The 24,070-nt window shown below is 28.5% G+C and overlaps 2 protein-coding genes and 1 pseudogene across 3 annotated transcripts; 2 read left to right on the top strand and 1 right to left on the bottom strand.

The window, feature by feature from the left end:
* The first annotated feature begins 1,990 nt into the window (after positions 1 to 1,990).
* Positions 1,991 to 24,021, top strand: LOC145192901 (histone-lysine N-methyltransferase PRDM9-like). 2 transcript variants are annotated; one of them, XM_090073289.1, is made up of 7 exons: positions 1,991 to 2,140; positions 2,527 to 2,691; positions 6,787 to 6,857; positions 15,203 to 15,380; positions 15,496 to 15,773; positions 16,705 to 16,945; positions 22,976 to 24,021. In XM_090073289.1, the coding sequence occupies exons 1-7, from the start codon at positions 2,050 to 2,052 to the stop codon at positions 23,857 to 23,859; spliced, it is 1,908 nt and encodes a 635-aa protein (XP_089929415.1). In that variant the 5' UTR covers positions 1,991 to 2,049; the 3' UTR covers positions 23,860 to 24,021. The 2 variants fall into 2 exon arrangements, with proteins under 2 accessions (XP_089929415.1, XP_089929416.1); XM_090073290.1 differs by lacking the exons at positions 1,991 to 2,140; positions 6,787 to 6,857 and having other exon boundaries at positions 2,513 to 2,691.
* Positions 9,632 to 11,257, top strand: LOC149878249 (uncharacterized; annotated as a pseudogene).
* LOC149878248 (uncharacterized) lies at positions 13,904 to 14,990 on the bottom strand. The gene is made up of 2 exons (XM_090073167.1): positions 14,640 to 14,990; positions 13,904 to 14,507 (listed from the first exon to the last, which is right to left on the bottom strand). Exons 1-2 carry the CDS (start codon positions 14,726 to 14,728, stop codon positions 13,904 to 13,906), a joined length of 693 nt encoding a protein of 230 aa, XP_089929293.1. The 5' UTR covers positions 14,729 to 14,990.
* Positions 24,022 to 24,070: the final 49 nt, after the last annotated feature.

Genomic DNA, 24,070 nt, shown 5'->3' with positions numbered 1-24,070 from the left:
ATTATAAAAAAATCTGGTTTGGTTCTTAAATACTATAGGCTATCTGCTAACGAAATATAAAACAAGTAAAAACTTTGAAACAAGTTGAAAAAATGAATTTTTTTCCTTCTAGGTTGTTAAAATGACACACTGTGCGACTTTTTATTTTAGAAAAACTCTTTTGTCATTCAGTTCATTACTCAAAAATTTGCATTTTTTCTTAATTAATTTCTGTGTCATCATCTTCACAACTTTCGCGAAAGTTGAATTCGCTGTTAGTTTGATTTTCAGCGAATTCAGTGAACAAAACAGTCAGCGAATTCGCTGTTAGTTTGATTTTCTTTGTTGTTGCGAACCACTTATTCATCTTTTTATTTTGTAGTTACTATTTTATAAATTATTACTAAAAAAAAAGTAAATAATCAAAATCAAATTTATATTAGCAGTTTTTAAGATGAGAACATATATATATTAAAAATTCTCGGATTTATAGGTAATTCCCATTTTTGGATTTGTGTGGCAATTCCCACAAATCCGAGAATTCCCGAAAATATTACAAGTAGCCAAAATCTTTTTTTACTTACTACATATTGATAACCATTAATATGATAGCATCTTGTTTTTATCAAGATTTTTTTTACTTTCTTATCGCAATCCACCGTTTAGTTAAGCTTAAATCCTGGATGTGCTACTTGTATCACCAAGATATGACAACTAACCTACCGTAATTTATCATGAGAGACCAAAGGCTTGAGTCCTTGTTCTCCACAGCGCTCCATATTGAGTAATCAATGGGTTTAAATTTAGGCTTGACAAAACACAAAAACTTTCAGGCCAAAACCAGGTCATTTTGTTATTTTTAAATGTTGGGTTATTTTTTAAATGTTGGATTATTTTTTTGGCCCATGGGTGAGAGCTCAATTCTGTTGGAACCCATAATTTCTACATGGAAAGGTTTTTTTAAGCCATGGTATTGCATGTTTTTAATAGGGTTCTTCGTTCTCTTTATTGTGCCATCATTGCATTAATGGTTAAAATCTCCTTGGATGATTTTAAATATTAATGGGTTATAGTTCTTCAAACTTTTCTGATTTTCGACTACTGGGCTTGACAACATTGATCTTTCACTACCACAAACTTAAATGGTTATTTGCTGTAGGTTTTCAATATTATTTTTCTTTTATTTTTCAATGTTAAAAACTGTATTAATACGTTAAATATAATTTTCAACTTTATAGAATTACCTTAAAAATGATCAGCGAAACATTTTGGAAACTAATTTTTAAAGCGCATCTCCTTGCCCCCTTTTTTAACTTAAGTTAAGGAGACGGCATGAGGAGAAGATGGAGTAGCAAATACATTCCACCCTTGCCTTAAAATGTTAGCATTCACAATCTTTTGGAAATTGGCTTCGTCTACAGTTTCATTTTCTTCGGCGTGAAGAAAGTTCCCTAACTTGTTTTCAATAATTCTGCAATTTACACCATTACGTTTCTTGACGCGGTTTTTTTAAAATTTTCTAATAAACTTTTTTTGTTTAAAGCTTATTTATACAAGCCATAAATAAAACCACAAGAAAAAAAAAGGCACTCACAGTAGTTTTATGAGAATTTCTAAAGTTAATTTACATCTTTTTTTTCATTGTTGAAAGCTGTTCCTTTTAAAGCATTTTTTGGACTAGACCGTTATTTTCAATTATTCTTAACTCATAACAAACTTTATTTGATTATCTATTTAACTGGAGCGATATCTTAAAAATTTTTTAAATGTGAGTTAAAAATGTGAGCCTTTTTTTTTCCTTTTATATACATTTTTGTCATACATAGTGTTTATTATGTAGAAATCTTGTCAAAGCTATTGAAATTAAATCCATTAATAGTTAACAGATTATAATATTTGCTTTTAGTATTAGGATAATTGTTTTGCAAAAACCCAACTTCAGTTGTTACAGTTATAGACTATTATAGTAAATATGTTATAGAATTGCTGAGTTTATTACTTTTTAAAGTTTAGTTAGCTTAATCAGGTATCAGATTATATATTGTTAAATATCTGAAGTTAAAGTTTAAGATGGAGATATATGATGAAAGTGAGTTAACCCCTTATGAAGTTGAAAGGCAAAATAACATCATTAGTAATTATGAGTTCATGAAAGCTTGTGGTATGTCCATAAGGATTTAATTTCTTTCATTTTGATTTATGACATTGTTATCTCTTAAAATTAAAAAATAAAACAGTGTGAATATTAACAAGTATGTTAAAACACTTATCCTAACAACTTAAATGTTCATTACTTAATTAAATAATAGGTAAAAAAATTTAGCTATTGCTAAATCACAAAATTTAGTTATATTTTTGGTTTGGCAATAAAACAACACAATAAGCTGATGCCAAATGTACTGTACTATAAATGCTGACTGCAACCCTAATGATTGGTTTAAATAATGGGTTATGATTTTTTTTGGATGTAATATTCAGTTTCTCATACTTTTTTAATTTTTTTGCAATTCAATAATGCATATTTAGTATTGTTTAAATTTTTTTTAGGCTTACCAGTTAAGCCATTGGTCTATGTTAAACATCGCAAAATAAAAGTAGAAGACCTTTATGATTATATCAGTGATAATTCTATTTCTGATAGCAATAAAGAAGATGATGATTGGAAGTGCTCAAAGTTGAAGGTCAAAAAGTCTAATTGCAGAATTGTGCCAGGTAATTATCACACATTTTTGTGTGATGTGTTTATCTTTTGTTTTGATTCAATAACTTAAATTCAAAAAGTTCATTTGATTTGTAAATAAATATTGAAGAATTTTAATATCTCAGTTCAATATATAAAGATATATAAAAATATAGATTTATTGATCTAAGTTTAGATTTAGCAGTAACTACTTCTTTCTTAGTATAAGTTATTTTATGCATAGAATTGTAACTATTGTACAAAATTTTCATAGGAGTATTTTTAACTCTAAAGCTATTGAAGAATATTTTGAACTCTTTAATGATTTAAAAGCTTTAAAGTTTTTTTAAATTCATTGTATGTAACTAGATAAACTGATCATTATTCAGTTTTTTGTCAGAATTTTGACTTAAGATTTTTTAAAGCTCTTATCTTCTCTTGAAGATAAGAGCTTTAAAAAATTGATTGATGTAGGATTGATGTAAAAAATTGATTGATGTTCTGTTGTAAATTTTCTTATTAATTAATATTATTAATTTTACAGCTTCCATATTTGCAGGTTCTATAAATGAGTTCTCTAAAACCCAATACTGGTTGCCTATTAACACTTTCGCTGCCAACTACGAGTATTTTTGTAGTTAGCGGGACTTTGATATTTGCCAACTACGAGAATACTTGTAGTAAGCCGGCGTCATGAGCTTGCCAACTGTGAGTAATCTCTTAGTTATACTAACTTATTTCAAATAATATTTGTGGATGACTGGCTTTATCTGTTCTTTTTTTTTTTCTTAGCTTCACATTTGGTTTCAGAAAATAATACATTCAAGTTTTTATTTTAAAAATCCAGGGAACCTAATTTAAATGCGGGTAAAGACAGAAATAGCTTAAAACAGATAAAAATAAAACATTGATATTGATTTAATTTTATTTCACGCAAATTTTAGTGTAAGCCTATTCTGTTCAATGATATATTCTGAAACATTCGCCAATACATGATGGAGGTCTATTTTCACAAACAGCACATTCATATTGTGTTTCTTTACGTTTTATTTTAGAGCAGACTCGACATGGTTTGGTTGGGAATTTTTTCTTTTCATTCGGTGGTATTGCAGACAAGTAGTGGAAGCTATTATTGGTGATTCGAGGCACAATTTTATTTAAACGTTCACCCAATAAATCCGTAACAACTAGTTTTCTAAACTTAAGCAAGGGAATTGTTTTATCTACCCTATATTATCTACCCTATATATGTTTAGACAGTAAGCATTAAACAAAAAAGTATCAAAGAGATGAAGTGCTACTTTTTTATACCATCTGATTGTCTTTCTTAGGCAATCATAATATGATACCATTTGTTCCGCCCTATCTACTCCTGACATATATTGATTGTAATCTTTAATAATGTTGGGTTTCATTGTCTTCTCTCCTCTCCTATTTGTCACTCCAATCATTTGCAACGAATACAAGTTGCTAATCATTAGCACGTCTCTTTTGTTTTTCCATTTAGCAACCACTACACCCTCTCTGCTTCTGCTAATAACGTCTCCCTGTTTCAATTTTGCTTTTGTACATTCTTTTGGATTTGACTTTTGGTCAGTTCTTAAAGTACCTCAAATGTATGTTTTTTGATTTATCATGTGCTTTGTTAATTCAAAGGAATTGTAAAAACTATCAGGTGATAACCTTTTCCCAGAAATTTTCCATTAAATCTAAAACAATAGCTCCCATTTGACCCAACATGTTTATCGAGAGTTGTCTCGCCAGAGTAGATTTTTACTTTTAGTACAATACCATCTGAGTGGCAAAGCTCATAGAACTTGATACCATACTTATATCTTAAGTATGGTATCAAGTTCTACAAGCGTTGCATAGCGATTAGTTTCAACTACCATAGTATTTATAAGCTCTTCTGTAACAAATAGTCTAAAGAAATCTAATGGTTTCTTGCTCTCTATGTTTATCTTCAAACCAGAATCGGCAGTAAATTGAATTTGTTTTACAATATTCGGCTCATCTTTCCATTGGTTTGAATTTCTAGATGGACCACCCGTTGTTCTAGCTCTTTTCAGCGGCATTAAAAAATCTTCTGCAGTGGCTGCTAGATGAACGTCTGTGTACTGATTGTCATCACTTTCTTCATTGTTATTATCTTCAGAACCTGATTCTGATGCAGTCAAGCTCAAAGACGTAGTAGTATAAGCGAAAAATGAATCCAAATCTTTAATATCATCATCTTCACTATCCTCATTATCTTTCATAATCATATGTGCTGATCCAATTGTGGAATATCTGTGTTGAGCTAATAGGAGATAGATAAATTTATAAATTGTTTATTTATAAAAAAAGAAATTACTCATCTATAAAACACATTGATTAGTATACCGTATAAAAAATTCAAAGTGCACACTAAAATATTTTTTAATTTATTAAAAAACATCTTATTGTGTACTTCAAATTTTTTCATATTTTTAATAACATACAGTATAATGTAGTTATCAAATATATTTTAGCTTCTTGTCTAAAAAACACAACAATTTAGAATTAAGAAAAAAAATATAAATTACCTTTATTACTCATGATAACTGTCAATGTGCATGTGCAAAAAAATTAAGACACTATAATAATACATCAAATAAGCTACATTACTACACCTTTTCAAGATGTATTTGAGAACTTGAAAGTTGTAATTAAGAAACGTAAGATGCAGTTGAGAAAAACAACATGTAATTTAGAAGTTGCAATATGTAATTTAGAACATGGAAGATGTAATTAAGAAATGTAAGATGTAATTTAGAAGATTGAAATGAAAAGTTGAAAGTTGTAATTGAGAAAAGTTTATAATATATATTTCAAATTACATATTGCAATTTCTTATTTACATGTTGGGTTTCTGAATTACATTTTAAAGTTTCTTAATTACATGTTATGTTTCTAAATTACATAATGCGACTTCTAAATTACATGATGTATTTCTCAATTACATCTTATGTTTCTTAATTACAACTTTCAAGTTCTCAAATACATCTTGAAAAGATGTAGTCACCGCAATGAGTTATACTCATTACAGTGTTACAAGTACTTCGGTTATACTCATTACAGTGTTACAAGTACTTCGGTTATACTCATTACAGTGTTACAAGTAGGAGTGCTTATTTTTTGTCAGTTATATTCAGAATAAAAAATACTGTAAATTATTTCAGATTAAAAATATTTTATTTATTGAAATGTTGATATCTAGCCTTGGCAATGAGAATGAAACCACGTAAAACAGTCTTGGCAAAAATTAATCATTGCAGACATTATGGCTCAGCAAAGAAAAAATGCATTGTTTAAAATAGCTTGGCAGCAAACGTGTTAAGCAAAAATTTTAAACAATATCCTTCTCATACTCTTGTTTTATACCAATAAGAATAGTGAATTTGGTATCATATTCTTAAGATTTTCAGCTAAATGTTGTTAGTCCACTTTCATTCTTTATAAAATGATGCTTTAAAATCTGGAGCCCTCTATATTTGTATTATAAACATTTTCAATAATTTTTTTTAATGGTAAGTAGAATAGGGTACTCTGACTTTTCTAGAAAATATAATTTGCACCTAAGATATGAGTGGAATCTTAGCTCTAAGGTGATTCTAAGGAATTACCTTAGAGCTAAGATTCTACTCATATCTAGTAAAAAGTGACAACCTAAGAGTTGACTAACATGCAATTTGTTGACACGTTCCTTAAAAAAAAAATTTATTTTGCTCTTTTAAGTATTTTCACAATGGTGAGATCACTCATATGGAACTAAACCTCAAAAACTGGAAAGGCTCAAGGAAATACTGTGTCTGACTTAAGCTGCTTGTTACTGTAGCTCCTATTTTGCTTTAATAAAGCAAAATAGGAGCTACAGTAACAAGCAGCTAAAGAATATTATCAATCTTAACTATATCATAAAACCATTTTCAAAAATTAATTGAAATCCTGGATTTATTTGATGTAAAAAGATATTCTTTTAATGTTGGAAAACTTGAAAATTAATAAATTCCCTATAAAAAATCTTTGATTTAAATAATTATATGTAAATTTAGCTGATCACAAGTTTTTTTAATCAAAATAAAGATCAATCTTATTTTTTAATTTAGACTTTACTAGGAAAGTTAAAAGCCCAAAGAAATTTTTGGAATGCAAGAAGAGATTAGATAAGAGAGTTAAGGTAAAAAAAAAAGGTTTTGTCATCAAATAAAGGTGGTTGTCTATTTATGGCCTTAGCATAAGGAATTTGTTTTATTGTTGTTCAAGTGCAATGTTTTTTCTGAAAAAGCTTCACAAAAAGCATGTCTTTTTAAACAATTATGCAAAAAATTTATATTTTGTATTGATTTCTTTAACAATATATTAAAAAAAAAAATCTTGTCAACTCCAGGACCATCTAATAGAAATAGATGTATCATACCTGTGTAAGGGAACTTAAAACATAATTTGCAGGAGTTAACTACAATAGTATTTAAAACTTCTAAATATAAATGCTTTATATGAGTTTTTGTTATTAAAAGCATAAAAAGAATTTAAGTTAGTTCTAAAATATGTAAGTTATTAAAACTAGCAAAAAGCAACCTGTAATACGGGTTATGGTTGGTCTGTTACTTAATTTATAGTGGCTGTTTTCCACAATTTAAAGTTGCAAAACCTTAACTAATACCCTTTTAGAAAAACGCCTTCAAATTGAAAAAATTAAACTATCTGTAAAAATTAAAATAAAAAGTATGCGGAGGTAAAATAATTAACCAATTATTCTACATTATTTAAGTAATTTACAACTGATATAAGTCATATCAGTGAAAGGCAGAAACATTTTCCTTGACTTTACTAAGTTCAAAACAATACGTTTTTAGTTACACAAAATAATAACACTTCATTATGCTTTAAATTGATGAAAAAGTAAAGCTAAATTCTTGTTATATTTTTTATAACATGAACTATAATTAACAAGATTAATATAAAGCAAACATAAATTATACATGAGTTATTAATTTTATTAATTTTATCTAAATGCACACAACGAAATAAATTTATTAAAAATAACTGACCATTCCCCGACCTCCCTTCCCCGTTTTTGCCTTAATGCAGGGTTCCCACTCCTCCTTATAAACCTTAAATATCCTTAATAAAAAAAAAACTCCTTAAAAGTCCTTAAATAACCTTAAAAAAAGTTCAAATTTAACTGCTGTCCTTAATTTCTCCTTATTTTCTTACATTATCTTCAAGGAAATTTTATTAAAGTATATGGATTATACTTATTAATAGAGAAGCAAATAGTTACTTCTTTGATGATTTGAAATCCCACACCTATATATATATATATATATATATATATATATATATATATATATATATATATATATATATATATATATATATATATATATACATACATACCCAGTTGGCACAAGACGTGTTTTAAACGTCTAAAATATGTATTAAAACATTTTAATACGTGTTTTAGATGCTTTCAACGCGTCTTGTGCCCACTGGGTATATATATATATATATATATATATATATATATATATATATATATATATATATATATATATATATATATATATATATATATATATATATATATATATATATATATATATATATATATATATATATATATATATATATATATAAGGGTGCATCACAAAACAACAATTTAAAAAAATTGATTTTGTCTGACACCTAATTGTGTTCTATATATTAAAAAAACACTGACTTTCAATATTTTTTAGAGGTCCCCCAACACCCTTGAATATTTGACCAGTCCCTAATAATTTCAAAAAAATTGCTTTTCAAAAGTAGTTCATGTTGGGTCTCAAATTAAGTGATATTTTATAAAAATTTAAAAAATAATCATCATTTTATTAAAAAAAATTAACATTAGACTTTACTGCAATAAATATGACATTTTTAAAGGAAAAATGAAAAAGGTGCATTTTTTGTAGTTTTATATATACATAGCAGTGAAATAAAAATGTTTTTTTTTTTAAATGATTATTTTTGAAATTTTTTTAAAATTTTGCTTAATTTGAGACCCAACACGACCTACTTTTGAAAAACTATATATTTTTTAATTATTAGGGACTGGTCAAATATTCAAGGGTGTTGGGGGACCTCTAAAAATATTTCTTATTCTTAAGTTTTTGAAAGTCATTGTTTTTTTAATATATAGAACACAATTAGGTGTCAGACAAAATCAATATTTTTAAATTGTTATTTTGTGATGCACCCTAATATATATAAATATATATTTATATATAGAGAAAGCCCACTTTCTCCTTTTTTTTTAAAACACCTGTTTGATTGAAATTATTTTGAAAACTGTTTAATTTTTTCAATATTTTATTAGTGCTAATTAATAAGTAAAGTCTTTACTATTTAATTGACATGTTGTTTCCTTAAAATTTACTTTGTATTACTAAATATATATAATTTTAAAACATTTACTTTATAATTTTCATTTTTTTAATGTTGGCCAAAAGTTGAGGCTTGCTGCTTTATTTGATAATTTTCTTTTACAATTTTGCTTTTATTTTCATCAGCATTTACGAACTCTAAACTTTTGTTATTATTGTTTGAAATATTACTAACAAAAACTTAAATTAAAACAAGTAATAAAAAAGTTACAAAATGAGCTATAAAAAAATACAGCATGAAACTCCAAAATTACGGTTGACAATCTATGAAAAAACATGTTACGAATCTATTTTTCTTTGAGACCAAAGACTATCTCGTCGTCAAAAAAACAATTTGAAAAAAAGTTAAATATTGCATATTCAATTTTACATTAAAGCGAACCAAGTAAAGTAGTAGCACATGTATGCATTAGGGCCTGCATGAACTATACAAAAGTTGTATGCTATCAATTATTTGAAGGTCAAATTAATTTTGATAAGTATATTGAAATTTTAGAATATTGATAATACCTTCGTAAAGAAAGGTCAAATGGACTTGCATGTGCGGTATTGGAATGAGGAGAGTAATACCGTTTATACTAGATATTATACTTCAGAATTTATGGGAAAAGCTGCAGCCCCAGATATTCTAAATATGTTTAAATCCTGCATGATTGGTTTGAATGATGAAAAAATGCTCCAGGTATCTATGGATGGCCCTAATGTTAATAAACAATTTTTGACAATGCTCAATGAAGAACGTCAGACCAATGAATTAAGTACGCTCATTGATATTGGTACCTGTGGTTTGCATACTTTAAATGGTGCCTTACAAACTGGTGCCAAAGCTACAGGCTGGAACATAAAGAAGTTATTGTCTTCAATGTACCAAAAACATTTGTTTACTTGTATAAAAAAAAGTGGAAATCTGCAAACTATACTGTCAAAAATTTTGAAAAGAAGTTTGTGAGCTGGCTTAATGAATATTTAATTGTCAGAAAAAAAGACAATGAACCAACTGCAAGTAAACGTGGTCGAAAACCAGTTGCATTTGATAATAGTTCTAATAAAACTAAAAAACGGTGTGTATCTTGTTTAGTTGAATCTCATTCATCCAATGAATTATTTTTTGCTGCTAATAAAAAATTTAGAGGGATATTTGTTCTTAGCTAAATCACCAATGATGGTGATTTTGCTAAGAACAAATATTCCAGGTTTTGTAAAACTGTCGTTGTTGATAACAAAGAATTATTTTTGACTTTTGATAAAGATAAAGATCGTTTGAACTACTTTTTGTGGAAATACTCTGATTTAAAGCTGTATAAAAATCTTCAACAAATTTTTAAAATTGTCCTCATTTTATCGCACGGGCAAGCTCAAGTTGAATGAGGGTTCAGCAGCAATAAAAATCTGATTGATGACAATATGTCCACAGACACCATCATCTCTTTACGTTCTATCCAAGATTACCTTACATTTTATGGGCTCATGGCACATGAAGTTGAAATAACTAAAGATTTGTTGGATAGCTGCAAACAGGCAAGAAAGAGGTATTTTGATGATCACCGATCAAAAGCCCTGTCTGCAGAAAAAGCAGAGAAAATGGAAGCAAAACAAAAAGTAATTGAGGATATTGAAATAGTCAATACAGAAATTCGACATTCATTATGTATGATTGAGAATTTAAAGAAGTCGTCTGATGAAATTGGATTCCGTGCTGAAAAAAGGATAGCTTTAGGTTTGTGCCCTGAATATGAATAAATTTTTAGTTCATATAATACTAAATGAAATGCATTATTTAATGATTCTCTTTGTATTTAGATGACATTAAAGCTGACATTTCGAAATCTAATGCATTAAAAAGAGCTGCTTTTGAAAAACAAGAGTTTCTTGAAATGCTTTATGTTAAAAAAAAAACCTTGTTAAAAAGAAAAATGAACTTTTATAATGTTATATATATATTTGTGTATAGTGTATTATATTTATAATAGTTTATCTATTTGTAATTAATGTTTATTGAAAAAAGAAAGATTCTGTTTTTAAAGTAATCATTTTCTCCTTAATTCTCCTTATTTTTTCCTTGAAAAAATTGGTGTTCGCGACCAAATATCCTTATAAATTGGGAAAATATATCCTTAATTCTCCTTAAAATCCTTATTTTTAGCCTCAGTTTTAATAGTGGTAACCCTGTAATGGTAGTCAGGAGAATAGACTTATTTTTATTAAGAGTAATCAAGTTTTTGATGAAGACCTTTTACCAGAATAATAAAATGTAAAACAATGGTTTACATGTATAAGGATTTTTTCTTTTTAATATATATAAGAATTTAACATATATAAGAATTTTTTCTTTCCTCAAAAGTGTTGCAAATGCAAACTAAGCTAATTAATTAGTTAAACACCTTATAAAATTTAAGTAACTCAATATTTGACAAATGCGCAAAACTACAATATTCACCCCCCCACCCCCACCCCCACCCCCCATTTAAAAAGATCCCCTAAGTTACGTACAACAAATTATTAGGCATAAAATAGAGAAAATTTTAAAAAAATTGAACTAATTGCATATATTTATATTATTTTAACTGACAAAAATTTACAATAAAAGGTAATCAGGTTTTTTTTTATAAGTCGTATAAATGCAACAATCGTAAATCTTAAAGAAAAAAAAAAAAGGAATTATGATACCGTAATGACAACAACAACAACAACAACAACAAAAACACATAAAAACTGAAAATCAAATTAAGATATAAATTGCATTTTTAGCATAATGTTGTCTTGGCTTTTAAAAAATAAATAAAAGCAGTAAGCTTCAATAAAGAAACTACCTATTATTCATTTTTAACAATAGACACCAACGTGAAGGTAAGCCAAGCAGTCTATCAACACAAAACATTACAACAATAACACATAACAAAAGAATATTTACATCCTTGATCCTAAAATCCAGTGAAAATAACAAACCAAATTAAAATATGATAGGCAAAATTAGAAAACCAATTTAAAGTTAACTATATTTATCTTTTTACTAAAAATATAAATACATAAAAGTATATTTGTTTTTATGTTCAATATTAGTTATTCAACTACTTCAAATTTAGGACATTAAAACACCCTAGATTTAAAGATCAAGGTTGCATACTCTCTCATCCACATTCCGCTAAACATTAACAGACATGTGTTTCCAGAATAATTAAAAAAGGCTAGACAACACAACCTAGCTCTAAAGCAGTAACACTGCCTGGCACTAAATGCTGCCAAGTCACACCTCTGCTATAAGTACACCGCTTGGCTTGCAAGGTTATCAATCTTGCTTAATATATTGCCAAGTAACACCACTTTAAAAACATGGAAACAACATAATTTAAACATATATACAACTATAAACAAATATGTTTTTATATAACACATAAATACATTTTATAACAATATTAAATGACAGATATATTTACTAAAAACTATGAAAAAAAAAAAAATAAAATAATAAATAAAGTTATACATACAAAATGTCCTCACAATCTACTAACAGTAAATTTTCAAAATGAAAATCTGAAGACTATAAATTAAGAAAATTAGAAAATATAGCATTATTTGTGTAACACTTTTCACCTACCATATCTTGAATGAGATGTTTATCTATTTTGAAAAACAAACTATTAAATGCTCTAGTTCTTGAAAATGCAACATATAGTTGACCATGAGAGAAACACGGTTTTTTGAGATATACCCCAACTCTATCAAATGTTTGACCTTGACTTTTATTAATTGTCATTGAATAAGCCAATCTGACAAGAAACTGACGACGTTTCAGAACAAAAGGTAAATTAGAATCTGATGGAGCCAACTGAATTCAAGGAAGAAAAACCTGTTTACCACCAGAAACACCTGTCAAAACCTCTGCATAAATATATAAATATTTTGAGCAGCACAAATTTTTCATTCGAGTACCATTGCATAGCCCAGCTTTGAGATCTAAATTTCTATGTACCATAATTACACAACCAATTTTCAATTTTAAACAATTAGGTGGCATACCTGAAGGAGTTAAGCTGTTCAAAATCTCAATAGGAAAGTTATTTCTTTTATTAAGGTCATCAGTTTCAATTTGGTCAGCACTTAAATAAATTTTGACCTCACCCGGCAGACATTCAAGCATTTCTTCATTGATTAATAATGAATCAACATTAGTTGGTGTTAAAATTACACATTTAGAATAATCATTTTGATCAGTATCTCCAAAAATCTTTTCAACATTTGATTCATTTTCTCTAATAATGCATTGGTTTGATATTTCAATGCATTCTTTAAAAGAATCCTCCTCTTTGATAGGTATTGTTCCATTCCCAAGTTTTAGTAGCCATTGGGAAAATTCACCTTCCCCATCTTGTATTCTCATATTTTCAGTTAATGTAAACTTCTGCACCCATTGCCAATGCAAAGAACATTTTATACATGATTCTACTATTTCAGCTGGTTGTCCTCTTTTCACATCAGGCAGAATTTGCCTAAAGTCACTACCAAAAAGAATGATTTTTCCTCCAAATGGAAAGTTGTTGTTGCAAATATCTTTTAACAACCTATCAATTCTATTTAAGGGATGTTTAGGTATCATGGATGTTTCATCAAGCAAAAACAAACTAACCTGTCTTAAAAAATGCCAGTGTATAGAGTTAGGAGTTACATAACATGTGCTATTATCCAATATTGGAACAGGAAGTTTGAATAAGCCATGCAATGTAGATCCATTTGTAAGATGAGTTGCTTCTATGTCAGCCCATGCATGGAGCAGATTTAAAGCCCCTACTTATGGTTTCAGCAATCAAATAATTATAAGTAAGGTTTTTCCACTACCAGCTGGTCCATCCATGAAAAACAATCTAGAATGTTGATTTTCTACACTTGGTTGCTCATTCAGTGCAGCAAGGATAGCATTACATACATTTAATTGATTGACATTAAGCAACAGTCTCATTCGATTGGCTTTGTCAATAGGTTGTTGAACATTTTCATCAAAAGTTTCTAGATTTAAGCATATAAACTCATCAATAACAGGCAAATTGTAATCAGCCAGGGTTTTACCACTTTGATTAATAATCTTTTCAATTTGATGAAGAGTAGCTTGTTCAGCTATTAGAAGTGGGACTGAGCAGTGAATGAAATCTTCCATCATAAAAGCTTTGTATCTATTCCAGAGATGTAAAGGATTGTCAGGTTCACAAAAGGTCAAAATAATTGAAAACAACTTTCTAATTTGCTTTGACACACATGTTAAAACTGCCTCAGAAAGAGTATTCTGCCATTCAGTGTCATCTTGCAACAAACCTTTCAAAACACATGCTTCACAAAATGTTTCAAGGACAATAACATTAACAGTACGCACATCCTCCCAAGATGTTGCTCCTTTTGCTTGCCAAAGTAACAATCTAAGAAAAAACTGTTCTCCAGTTGGATTAACTTTATACATTCATACTATCACCTTAATACCACTCCTTTGTTTAACCTTCCATTTACAATGTTTATCATTAAATATAAAGTGATAAGGAATGTCTACATACGAATAGCAATGTGCTCTTTCATTTTCAGTATTTAACTTAAACCATGCCATTAGGTGCATATCACGTTGAGCTGCACGATCTAAAGCCATTTGTTCTGCTCCTTCTTTAAAATACACTAATTGATTTTCAGGTAGATGTTTACCAAGTCACAGCACTTTGAAAACACGGAAACAACATAATATAAACATATGTACCAACTATAAACACAATAAATGTGTTTAAATATGTATATAAGGTTAAATATATTCCTTATATACATATTTAAACACATTTTTAAAACAATTATATAACACATATTAACACATACACAAACAATAAAACACATTGATAAAACAACTGTAAAGCACTTATTACCACATACACAAACATATCAAAAAAGCATATATGCAAACAATAAACGTGTGCATACAAAAATTTTAAAAATGACGTGAGAAAATTTAAAAAGGTACAAAATATATTTTTACAAACAATACTCTTTACCATCTTTTTTTTTTTTTTTTTTTTTTTTTTTTTCTCTTCATAAGAACTGTAATCCTCATAACAAAATTTATTATATGTTATAGAGAACTGATGTGACATGCATTAAAAGAAAATGTGAAGCATTAAATCACCCTGAAAGTTTAATACGTAAAAGACAAAGAACAGAAAAGAATGATGAAATCAAAAATGAAAGATATCCTAAAAGGGGTACACGAAAAAACTACAAGGAAGATGATGTGCCTGATGAAGATCATTATCTATGTAAGAATGTTGTATTTATGTAAATTAGTTTCTATAAGTAGTCACTAATTTTGTTTGTTTTTTTTCGTTTATTTTTTTTTTTGTTTTTTTTGTTAATTTTATTTATAAATTTTAGTCTGTGAATCTTGCTGCGATTTTTATTATGGGGATTGCCCTGAGCATGGATCATTACTTCCGCTGTCAGATAAGGCTGTAAGCATTGAAGAAACTCAAAGATCATTGGCAACACTACCTGATGGCATGGAAATTAAAGAAAGCCTCATTCCACATGCTGGTCTTGGTGTGTTTGCTACTGAAACATTTTATGTTGGGACTAGATTTGGACCATACCAAGGAAAAAAAGTTCGTCCTGACATCCCAAAAGAAAATCTTGACACAAGCTACATGTGGGAAGTAAGAAAAAATTTTGAAAAAGTTTAAATGAAAATAGTTTTTAAGTAGTTTAAGAAATGCTTATAAAAGGCAAGAAACAACAAAAAACAAAACAGGGGAGAATACGGAGGAGGCAGATGGGTAGATAGAGGTGGATGGATAACAGAGTACAGTTAGGAGTTGAGTTTTGAATTACAAAAAAAAAAGGTGATAACAGAGTTTTTAGGTTCTATGAAAAAAAGGAGTAGACCAGAGTTTTAGTTTTACAAAAAAGAGAGTACAAGGAATAGTTTTTATATAATTTAAAATGGAAAAAATTTTATTAACAATAATGAAAATTAAATGAAAAGAACTGTTATTATTAGTATTTAAACAAGAAATATTGTGCATAAAGAAAAGTACACATATTAACAAAAATAAGTCAGAGTGCTACCACTACACAGAACCAAGAGGCATCCCCATACACCTTTAAACTTAAACCTCCTAACCTACAAATCACTAAACACCCCCACTCTCAAAGTACAAATACACGTAAACACGCTGAAAAGACACGCCTCACAATAGCAGTTTTGGGCTAATTTATTGTAAAAAACTTATTCAGTTCAGTAGAAAAAAATTTTTGAATATTAGATGCAACCAAAGTAATAGAATTATCCACCTTTATTATGTTATTTTACATTCTTCTATCTAGTCTGTCAGCTTTTTACAATTAGGTTATGTTAAACTATCAGTTTTTTCAGAATTTATTAATAGTATTTTGACCAATAGTAATTGTTAAGCAGTGCATTATATTTCTGTTTAAACTTCTGGAAACTTAACTTTTTGCAACTTACCTCCTTTTTGGAGACATTTAAAAGTAGTTTTCTATTTTTTTTCTAAACAATATTTTTTTAAATACAATGTTTTTGTCCATAAATAAGGTCTGTTACTAATAATTAAAGTATGTATTTAGATTGTGAAAGATGGAAATGTTTTATACTATATTGATGGGAAAAATGAGCAGTTTGGCAATTGGATGCGATATATAAATTGCTCACGCATTGAGGCAGAACAAAACTTAGTTGCATTTCAGTATCATGCCGAAATTTACTATCGTGTTTATAAGCAGGTTGACAAAGGAAAAGAGTTTCTTGTTTGGTATGGAGATGAATATGCAAAAGATCTAGGGATTGATATAACAAACTCAAAGCAAGGTATTTTAAGGAATACTTGAACTTATTACTAAAAAAGCAAAATGTTTGTTTTAAGTGTTATGATTTTATTTTTAGTTTTATTTTTGATTCTCATTTTTTGTTTAAAGAACCATAATCTTGAACATTAAACAGGTTACTCTCGACGTTTTTAAAGACAAATGTAATAAAAAATTACTTAAAAAATACATTCAATACATAGGAAAGAATTCTTAGATGCTACAATGAATGGTAATTTTAAGATATCTCTAAAGGCCAGGGTATGTTTGAAAACAATTTAGAAATATACTTAAATATTTTGAATAAGTATGAATTAGACAAATGCCAAATTTTTATATAAAAAAAAAATATAAAAGTATTTTAAAATATAAAATGAAAATAAATGTTGTAACCTACCCTTCTTTGGGTCAAGTTGCAGCAGTGAATGGAGCAAGTTGCAATACAACATATTAAATATATAAACCTTGCAGAATTCTCAAAAAGTTATTAATTAACCTGTAATTTAAATTTTTTCACATAAATTTTACACTTAAAAAAAACTACAAGCAAAATATACTGGAAGTTTTTGCTTGCTATATCTGGTTATGATAAAGGATAAGTAACAAAGAAAGTATCCACAGGACTAGGCAGTATTTTGATTGAGCTGCAATACTTTTGTTATGTCAGATTTCCGCACATGCCTGGCATGTAAATTAGTGACTACATTATTTTATAAACACAATTTTTAACGAAACTTTTATGCCTCCCATTAAAGTGTAGAAAATGAGGGCATTACAAATGAACCTGATGTTGATAGATGTGGATCTAACATTGAAGTTGATATACTAGTATCAATAGCTGCATTAAATTGAAGTGCTGGATGATCAATAACATGATGGAGCAAAATCTGCATCTGAAAATACATCCCTATTATAATTCTGCCACTGCAATTCCAGAAGTTATGTTCTGCTATGTGAGAAAATGTAGTAAGGCTATTCTTGCAATTCCTGGCAAATCGTATATACTCATTATTTTCCTTGAGCTGCTCTTCATCCATAAGTCTTGTGCATTAGTTTAATATTTTTTGAATAGTCTAAATACAGATCTATCTAAAGGTTGCAATTTTTGTTAGTGATGAGGAGAGAAGGAATGAAAAGCTATACTATTATCTTTACATAATGCTAATAATTGAATAGGTTAAAGAGATTAATGATTGTGTAAAAGCAATAATACAGGGCTTTCCTTTTTAGGCTTTGCATTTTGAATAAAGTTGTTTATGTAAGTAACAAAGCACTCCTTATTCATCCAGTCTGAGTCATTAGAAGCACAAATACAATCAGTTGGTCCATCAGGAATAAAGTGATCAAAGAATTCCTTTCTTTGAAAAAGAAACATTGGAGGCATGCTATTACCACAATCATTCACAACTAATACCATTTTCTCTAGTGTCAATTATGTCTATTAATTATGTCTGACAATTTTTGAAGAAATACACCTACACAAGCATGGTTAAAGCTAGTTATTTAGGCTAGAATTTTTGCTCCTGGTGTTCTGTTAGACAACCTTGAATGGCTGTTTAATAATCTTCTCATCCAGTCAGGACCAGCCATTGAAAGTTTAAACCATAAGGGGGAAACTTAATACTTTAGTAGGAAACTTAATTCAAATGTAAACTTTCGTGTTTTATATGGTGATATTCCAAAATATCAGGAGCAATTGTTATAAGAAGCTCTTTCTTGTTAAAAAGCTTGACCCAATTTATTGTAACCAAGAATAGGTAGTGGCATTTGACAGCTTTTTTTTACTTTAATGGCAGTAAATAGCAATAACAGCTTTTTTTTACCTAAATGGATTTCAAATTTTCTTGCTCTTGCACAAACTGGTGTTACTTTTCCATCAATAGCATGTTTCTGTTCCCACTGTTGTTGGGATAAGACGATTTTTAGTCTTTCTCTTGTAAGTTTGTAATTAAGTTTTTTTATTAAATTTAAAAAAACAACAACAAAAAAAACTCAAGAACCATTTTATAATAATTAACCTTTTTTTATATGTAATAAGTAATTTTTTTAAATATATATATAAAAAGGTTAATGTTTACAAAGGGGGAGAGGAGGGGACTAAATAGGGGCTATAGCCTGTTTCAAAATCAAATATTTTATTTTAAAGACATGAACTTTATAAAATAATAATGACGTTGCTCAGTGACTCAAAGTAACAAAAAAATGGCAATAAACCCCTCACAACTGAATATATGCATACTTTTTTGTTTTAAATATCAGCTAAAAAAAATGTTCCACAGAGTTCCAAGGAAATATTTTTTTTTTTCAATTAACTAACACTTTTACTTGTAGAGTAGAAAGGGATTTCTGCGATGTAGGGAGTTATTGAAGAAATACAAATGTCAGTGAACCATAAAAACTCATTCACATTTGTATTTCTTGAATTTGAGTTTTTTGTTTGTATAACTTTTTTTAGTATATAAAATATTGTTTCAAGAAACATAGTTTTGTCATCATTTGCTACTTAAAAGTTTGTTAAAATGTTTATTGTTAATTTTGAATAATGACTTACTATATCAGGGTGTTAACTAGCCTGATGGCACCGCGTATAACGCGGAATTCCCAATTTTTCAAAATTTCCCAAAAGTACATGAACTTATTTAAAAAAAACGACCTTTAATTAACAGACTTAGGTTTTAAGTGTTACGCAAGAAACGTAGAAATACTTAGCAAACGAAGAAAATGATTTAGTTGATCGAAAACAATTACTTTCTTTACAAAAGAAAAAGCGTAGCAAATTATTCAATTCAAAGCCGTTTAAAAAGCGTAGCAATTTATTCAAAAATAAAGAAAATGCGTTATTTTTTAATTGACGTCTTTTGTTCTTTAGATTTTTCATTTCGCTTGTTTTTTTATTTTAGACTTTATTTTCACTAAAAATTTTTTAAAAGAATTAGAAAGAATTTTGCTTTTACAGCCATATACGGTTATTGTAAATAATCGTTTAAACTAAAAAACTTTTGCAATGAACGACCTTTTTTTTTTTTTTTTTACTCGTCAGCCGAAAGAAAATTCCCAATATTATGATAGCGCTGTATAAATTTTATTCCTGGGTAACACACTGTATATGATAAGTACTACATATTTGAAATAGCTTTACTTAACAACTTCAGTATTTCCTGTAATTTACAAGTGACATTATTTACTTAAACATTATAAACTTGATAATTGCCAAAGAAAAAATAACATAAAATGTTAAACAGTTTAAAGTGAAAAATATATAAAGTACTGAAAATGTTTCTGATATATGTTAATGATTTTATTAACTTGGTGATTCTTAAAAAAAAATAACAATAAAAAGATTAGATCTTCTCTCGAATATACGTGAATTAGGAGTGGATAAATTAAGATTATGGAAGGATTTACTTAACAAAAATCATATAAAACTGAAGATATTACCAAAGAGCATAAATAAAGTAAAGGCTATTTTAGCTACATTAATTTCAAAAGTGAAGAAAAAACTAAACAATGTGGTTGAAATTAAAACACATTTATTGAAAAAAATATCAATGGCTTCAACAAAATCTTATGACCAAATAAAAGAAGCCACTTTGGTTTTGGAAAACCCCATAAAAAATGGGTGGTCTTTGGAGAGTGAAGCAAAAGAGAAAAAAATAGTGTTGTTACGACTTTGAAATTATTCGACAGTCGACTAAATCGATTAATGTATTTTTCAAAGTCGACCAAAATCGACGAATACATTTTTAAAATCGACTAAGTCGACTAAAAGTCGATTTATTCGAAATATTTGAATAAAATTTTTCATTCAAATATTTCGACTAAAAATTGTCAAGCAACATTAAAGTATATGATTGTAATATTTGAATATTATAATCATATACTTTAATGTTGCTTGACAATTTATTTTTTAGATGCTATAAAACAAATAGAACTTTAAGAGAGTAAACAAAAAAGCTAGGTATGTGGTATGCAATACTGTTATAATAACACATGCTGTTGTTTTATTGAGAGGATTTCCTTTGTTTAATTTTAATTCACCTAATTTATTAGATGAATTAAAATCGAATGAACGGGCGAAATGGAACGGGGGTTGCTGTTGCGGGGTGAGGGAAAAAGACACGAGTGGGCATTTTGTATCATTTTTTACAACAATTAAAGCAAAAAATTAACAAAAAATTTAATAAAAAGCGGTCGCATAGATAGTTGGGGGCAGATGGGGTGGCTAAACTTTTTGGGGGGAGTAGCAGATTTATAAAACTTTTTCGCATCCTTAACTGAGTACCATAACACATTACTTAACCTTTTGTTTTAAAAAGTTAACTGGTTACTTTAATGTCAACTGGTTACTTTAATGAGAAAAAGGAAACATTAATGAAGTGCTGGTACATACAGTAAGCTAAGAGTTAAGTTAATGTGATATAGCAAATTAGGTTTAATGGTCAGATATTTTGGTTGAATTAAAAAAAAAAACAGCTATGAATGATATTCTTACGCATGACTCAATCTTTATAAATATCTTATCTTTACAAGATAAACAATTTATAAAATATCTCTTTACTAATTGATCAGTATCATAACAAAATTAGAGATTGATAAAATTTAGGATAATTACCCGACTAAATCGACTTTTAGTCGATTAGTGAGAGACTCATAGTCGATTAAATCGACTATTCGAATTTCGACAAGTCGACTTTTAGTCGATTTAGTCGAAGTCGATAACAACACTAGAAAAAAAAAAAAAGAACAAGGTGCTGAACATAATTGCTCTATTTTTAGTCTCTGCAAAAAGTACATTTTAAAAAAAAAAATCAAATTTTTTACAGAAAATTTAAAAAATTTAAAGACACTTTGGATAAGACCTTTCTTTTAAATATGTAGTATAAAGCAAGCTCTTAATTTAAAAGTGAATACTGACCTCAGTGATAAACAATATTAAATGATAAAAAATTTAGCCCTTAGACATGTTTATCCCCTTTTTGCACGATATTTTAGTGGAAAAAGTTAAATACTATCCTAAAAATATTTTTTTTTCAGCTGCTACCATTAATATTGCTAAAGCTGTGTTTATGACCAATAGTAGCAGTTGAAATAAGTGATGGTAATTCTGCCAGAAGCATGCAAATATCAAGAAGAGTAATGAACCAAGATGTTGTTTATTGGCTTGAAAATTCTAAAATTTTAACTAAAATTATTTTTTACGCGTGCAGCCTAACTTAACGAACGTATGAACGCGTATGTACGCAATGTACGTGTCAAAGGTGCGCGTAAAAAATAATTTTATTAACAAATTTAAATTCTTTGACCCAAAAAACTATTATTTGCACGTATAATATGTTTATTCACAATTTTTATCAAGTTTTATTGACTTTTTGCCGTTTTTCGATCATCCTGAGTCACTGTGCGTTGTTTGAGATTTGTTACGAGCAGTGGAGGCTGTCTTACTTTGTTTTCAGTATTTGTTATTTACCAATGTCTTCGTTGTTTTTGTGGGAGAGCGCAATAAAAACCCTAAACACTCTCCTTAACAAAGCCCCTTGCTTCAAAATAATAGCCTTAGGTCCCCAAAAGCCTTTCCAAATTTCCCTTTCGTAGTCAATGGCTGGCATTGATTAAATGCTAGCCATTGACTACGAAAGGGAAATTTGAATATGTAATTTGTGGACGATCCCTGGTTACTTATCTTTATTTAGCTAAAACTGACTAATTTGCTGCTTTAACGTTCTATTTGATTCGAATTCCTCTACAAGTTCTTTTTGCTTACAGATAGAATGACATGTCTATTCGAATTGTTACAAATTTCTTTTTTTCTTTTTTCTTTTTTTGTTGGAAAAACTTCTCTTAAAAATTCTTATAAAGCAATAGTTTAATGAAAATTTACTGAATAGTCTTGAATGGATTTTAGAAAGTTTACTGTTGACAATTTATTTCCGTTGAAAATGTTCTAGTCAAAATTTGAAAACCAGAGAAATACTCTCTGGTGTTTTAGTCAGTGGAAATTTTTTATTTTTTCTACAAAAATGTTCGTTTTTTTTAGTGAACCATCAGTGCAGGAATTGTGGGGTTTGCTTTACCGCAGATATTTTTTTGACTGCACATTGTAGGCGTTGCAAAAAAGGAAATAAAGATGATCGAAAAAGTCCCTCTAATGCAGTTGACAATAAGCTAATCGTTAACAAAAATTTATCGAGATTCGATGAAGAAAAAAAAAGCTATAAATGTGTTAATTCCAAGAAGCTATACGAATGTACTTTCTGTGATTACGAATGTATACAAAAAACTAACTTAACAAATCACATGCGAACTCACACTGGCGAGAAACCATTCAAATGTACTTTCTGTGATTATGAATGTACACAAAAAACTCACTTAACAAATCACATGCGAACTCACACTGGCGAGAAACCATTCAAATGTACTTTCTGTGATTATGAATTTACACAAAAAACTCACTTAACAAATCACATGCGAACTCACACTGGCGAGAAACCATTCAAATGTACTTACTGTGATTATGAATTTACACAAAAAACTAGCTTAACAGATCACATGCCAACTCACACTGGCGAGAAACCATTCAAATGTACTTTCTGTGATTATGAATGTACACAAAAATCTAGCTTAACAAAACACATGCGAACTCACACTGGCGAGAAACCATTCAAATGTACTTTCTGTGATTATGAATGTACACAAAAATCTAGCTTAACAAAACACATGCGAACTCACACTGGCGAGAAACCATTCAAATGTACTTTCTGTGATTATGAATGTACACAAAAAACTCACTTAACAGATCACATGCGAACTCACACTGGCGAGAAACCATTCAAATGTACTTTCTGTGATTATGTATGTGCAGTAAAAACTAGCTTAACAAGACACATGCGAACTCACACTGGGGAGAAACCATTCAAATAAACTTACTGTGATTATGTATATGCAGTAAAATCTTGCTTAACAAAACACATGCGAACTCACACTGGCGAGAAAACCATTTAAATGTACTTACTGTGATTATAAATGTGCTTATAAAAATCGTTTAAAATCCCATTTGAAGCGACTTGTTTAATAATTTGAAAACTCGTCAATAGATTTTATGAAATGTTAATAATATTCTAATTAACGAAAA

The sequence above is a fragment of the Hydra viridissima genome, unplaced genomic scaffold, assembly GCF_058129835.1.
Source record: "Hydra viridissima isolate aposymbiotic clone 2 unplaced genomic scaffold, HvirCarnegie_v1 scaffold_15, whole genome shotgun sequence".
Lineage (NCBI taxonomy): Eukaryota > Metazoa > Cnidaria > Hydrozoa > Anthoathecata > Hydridae > Hydra > Hydra viridissima.
This window is presented reverse-complemented; position numbering and strand designations above follow the sequence as displayed.

What these genes read in the sequence shown, in the direction of transcription:
- LOC145192901 (XM_090073289.1), top strand. Translation starts at nt 2,050, where the DNA reads ATGGAGATATATGATGAAAGTGAGTTAACCCCTTATGAAGTTGAAAGG. An exon ending in TGAGTTCATGAAAGCTTGTG is followed by an intron (nt 2,141 to 2,526) that starts GTATGTCCATAA and finishes AATTTTTTTTAG; the next exon opens with GCTTACCAGTTAAGCCATTG. An exon ending in ACACAAGCTACATGTGGGAA is followed by an intron (nt 15,774 to 16,704) that starts GTAAGAAAAAAT and finishes GTATGTATTTAG; the next exon opens with ATTGTGAAAGATGGAAATGT.
- LOC149878248 (XM_090073167.1), bottom strand. Translation starts at nt 14,728, where the DNA reads ATGGCTTTAGATCGTGCAGCTCAACGTGATATGCACCTAATGGCATGG. An exon ending in GAAAGAGCACATTGCTATTC is followed by an intron (nt 14,508 to 14,639) that starts GTATGTAGACAT and finishes GTTTTTTCTTAG; the next exon opens with ATTGTTACTTTGGCAAGCAA.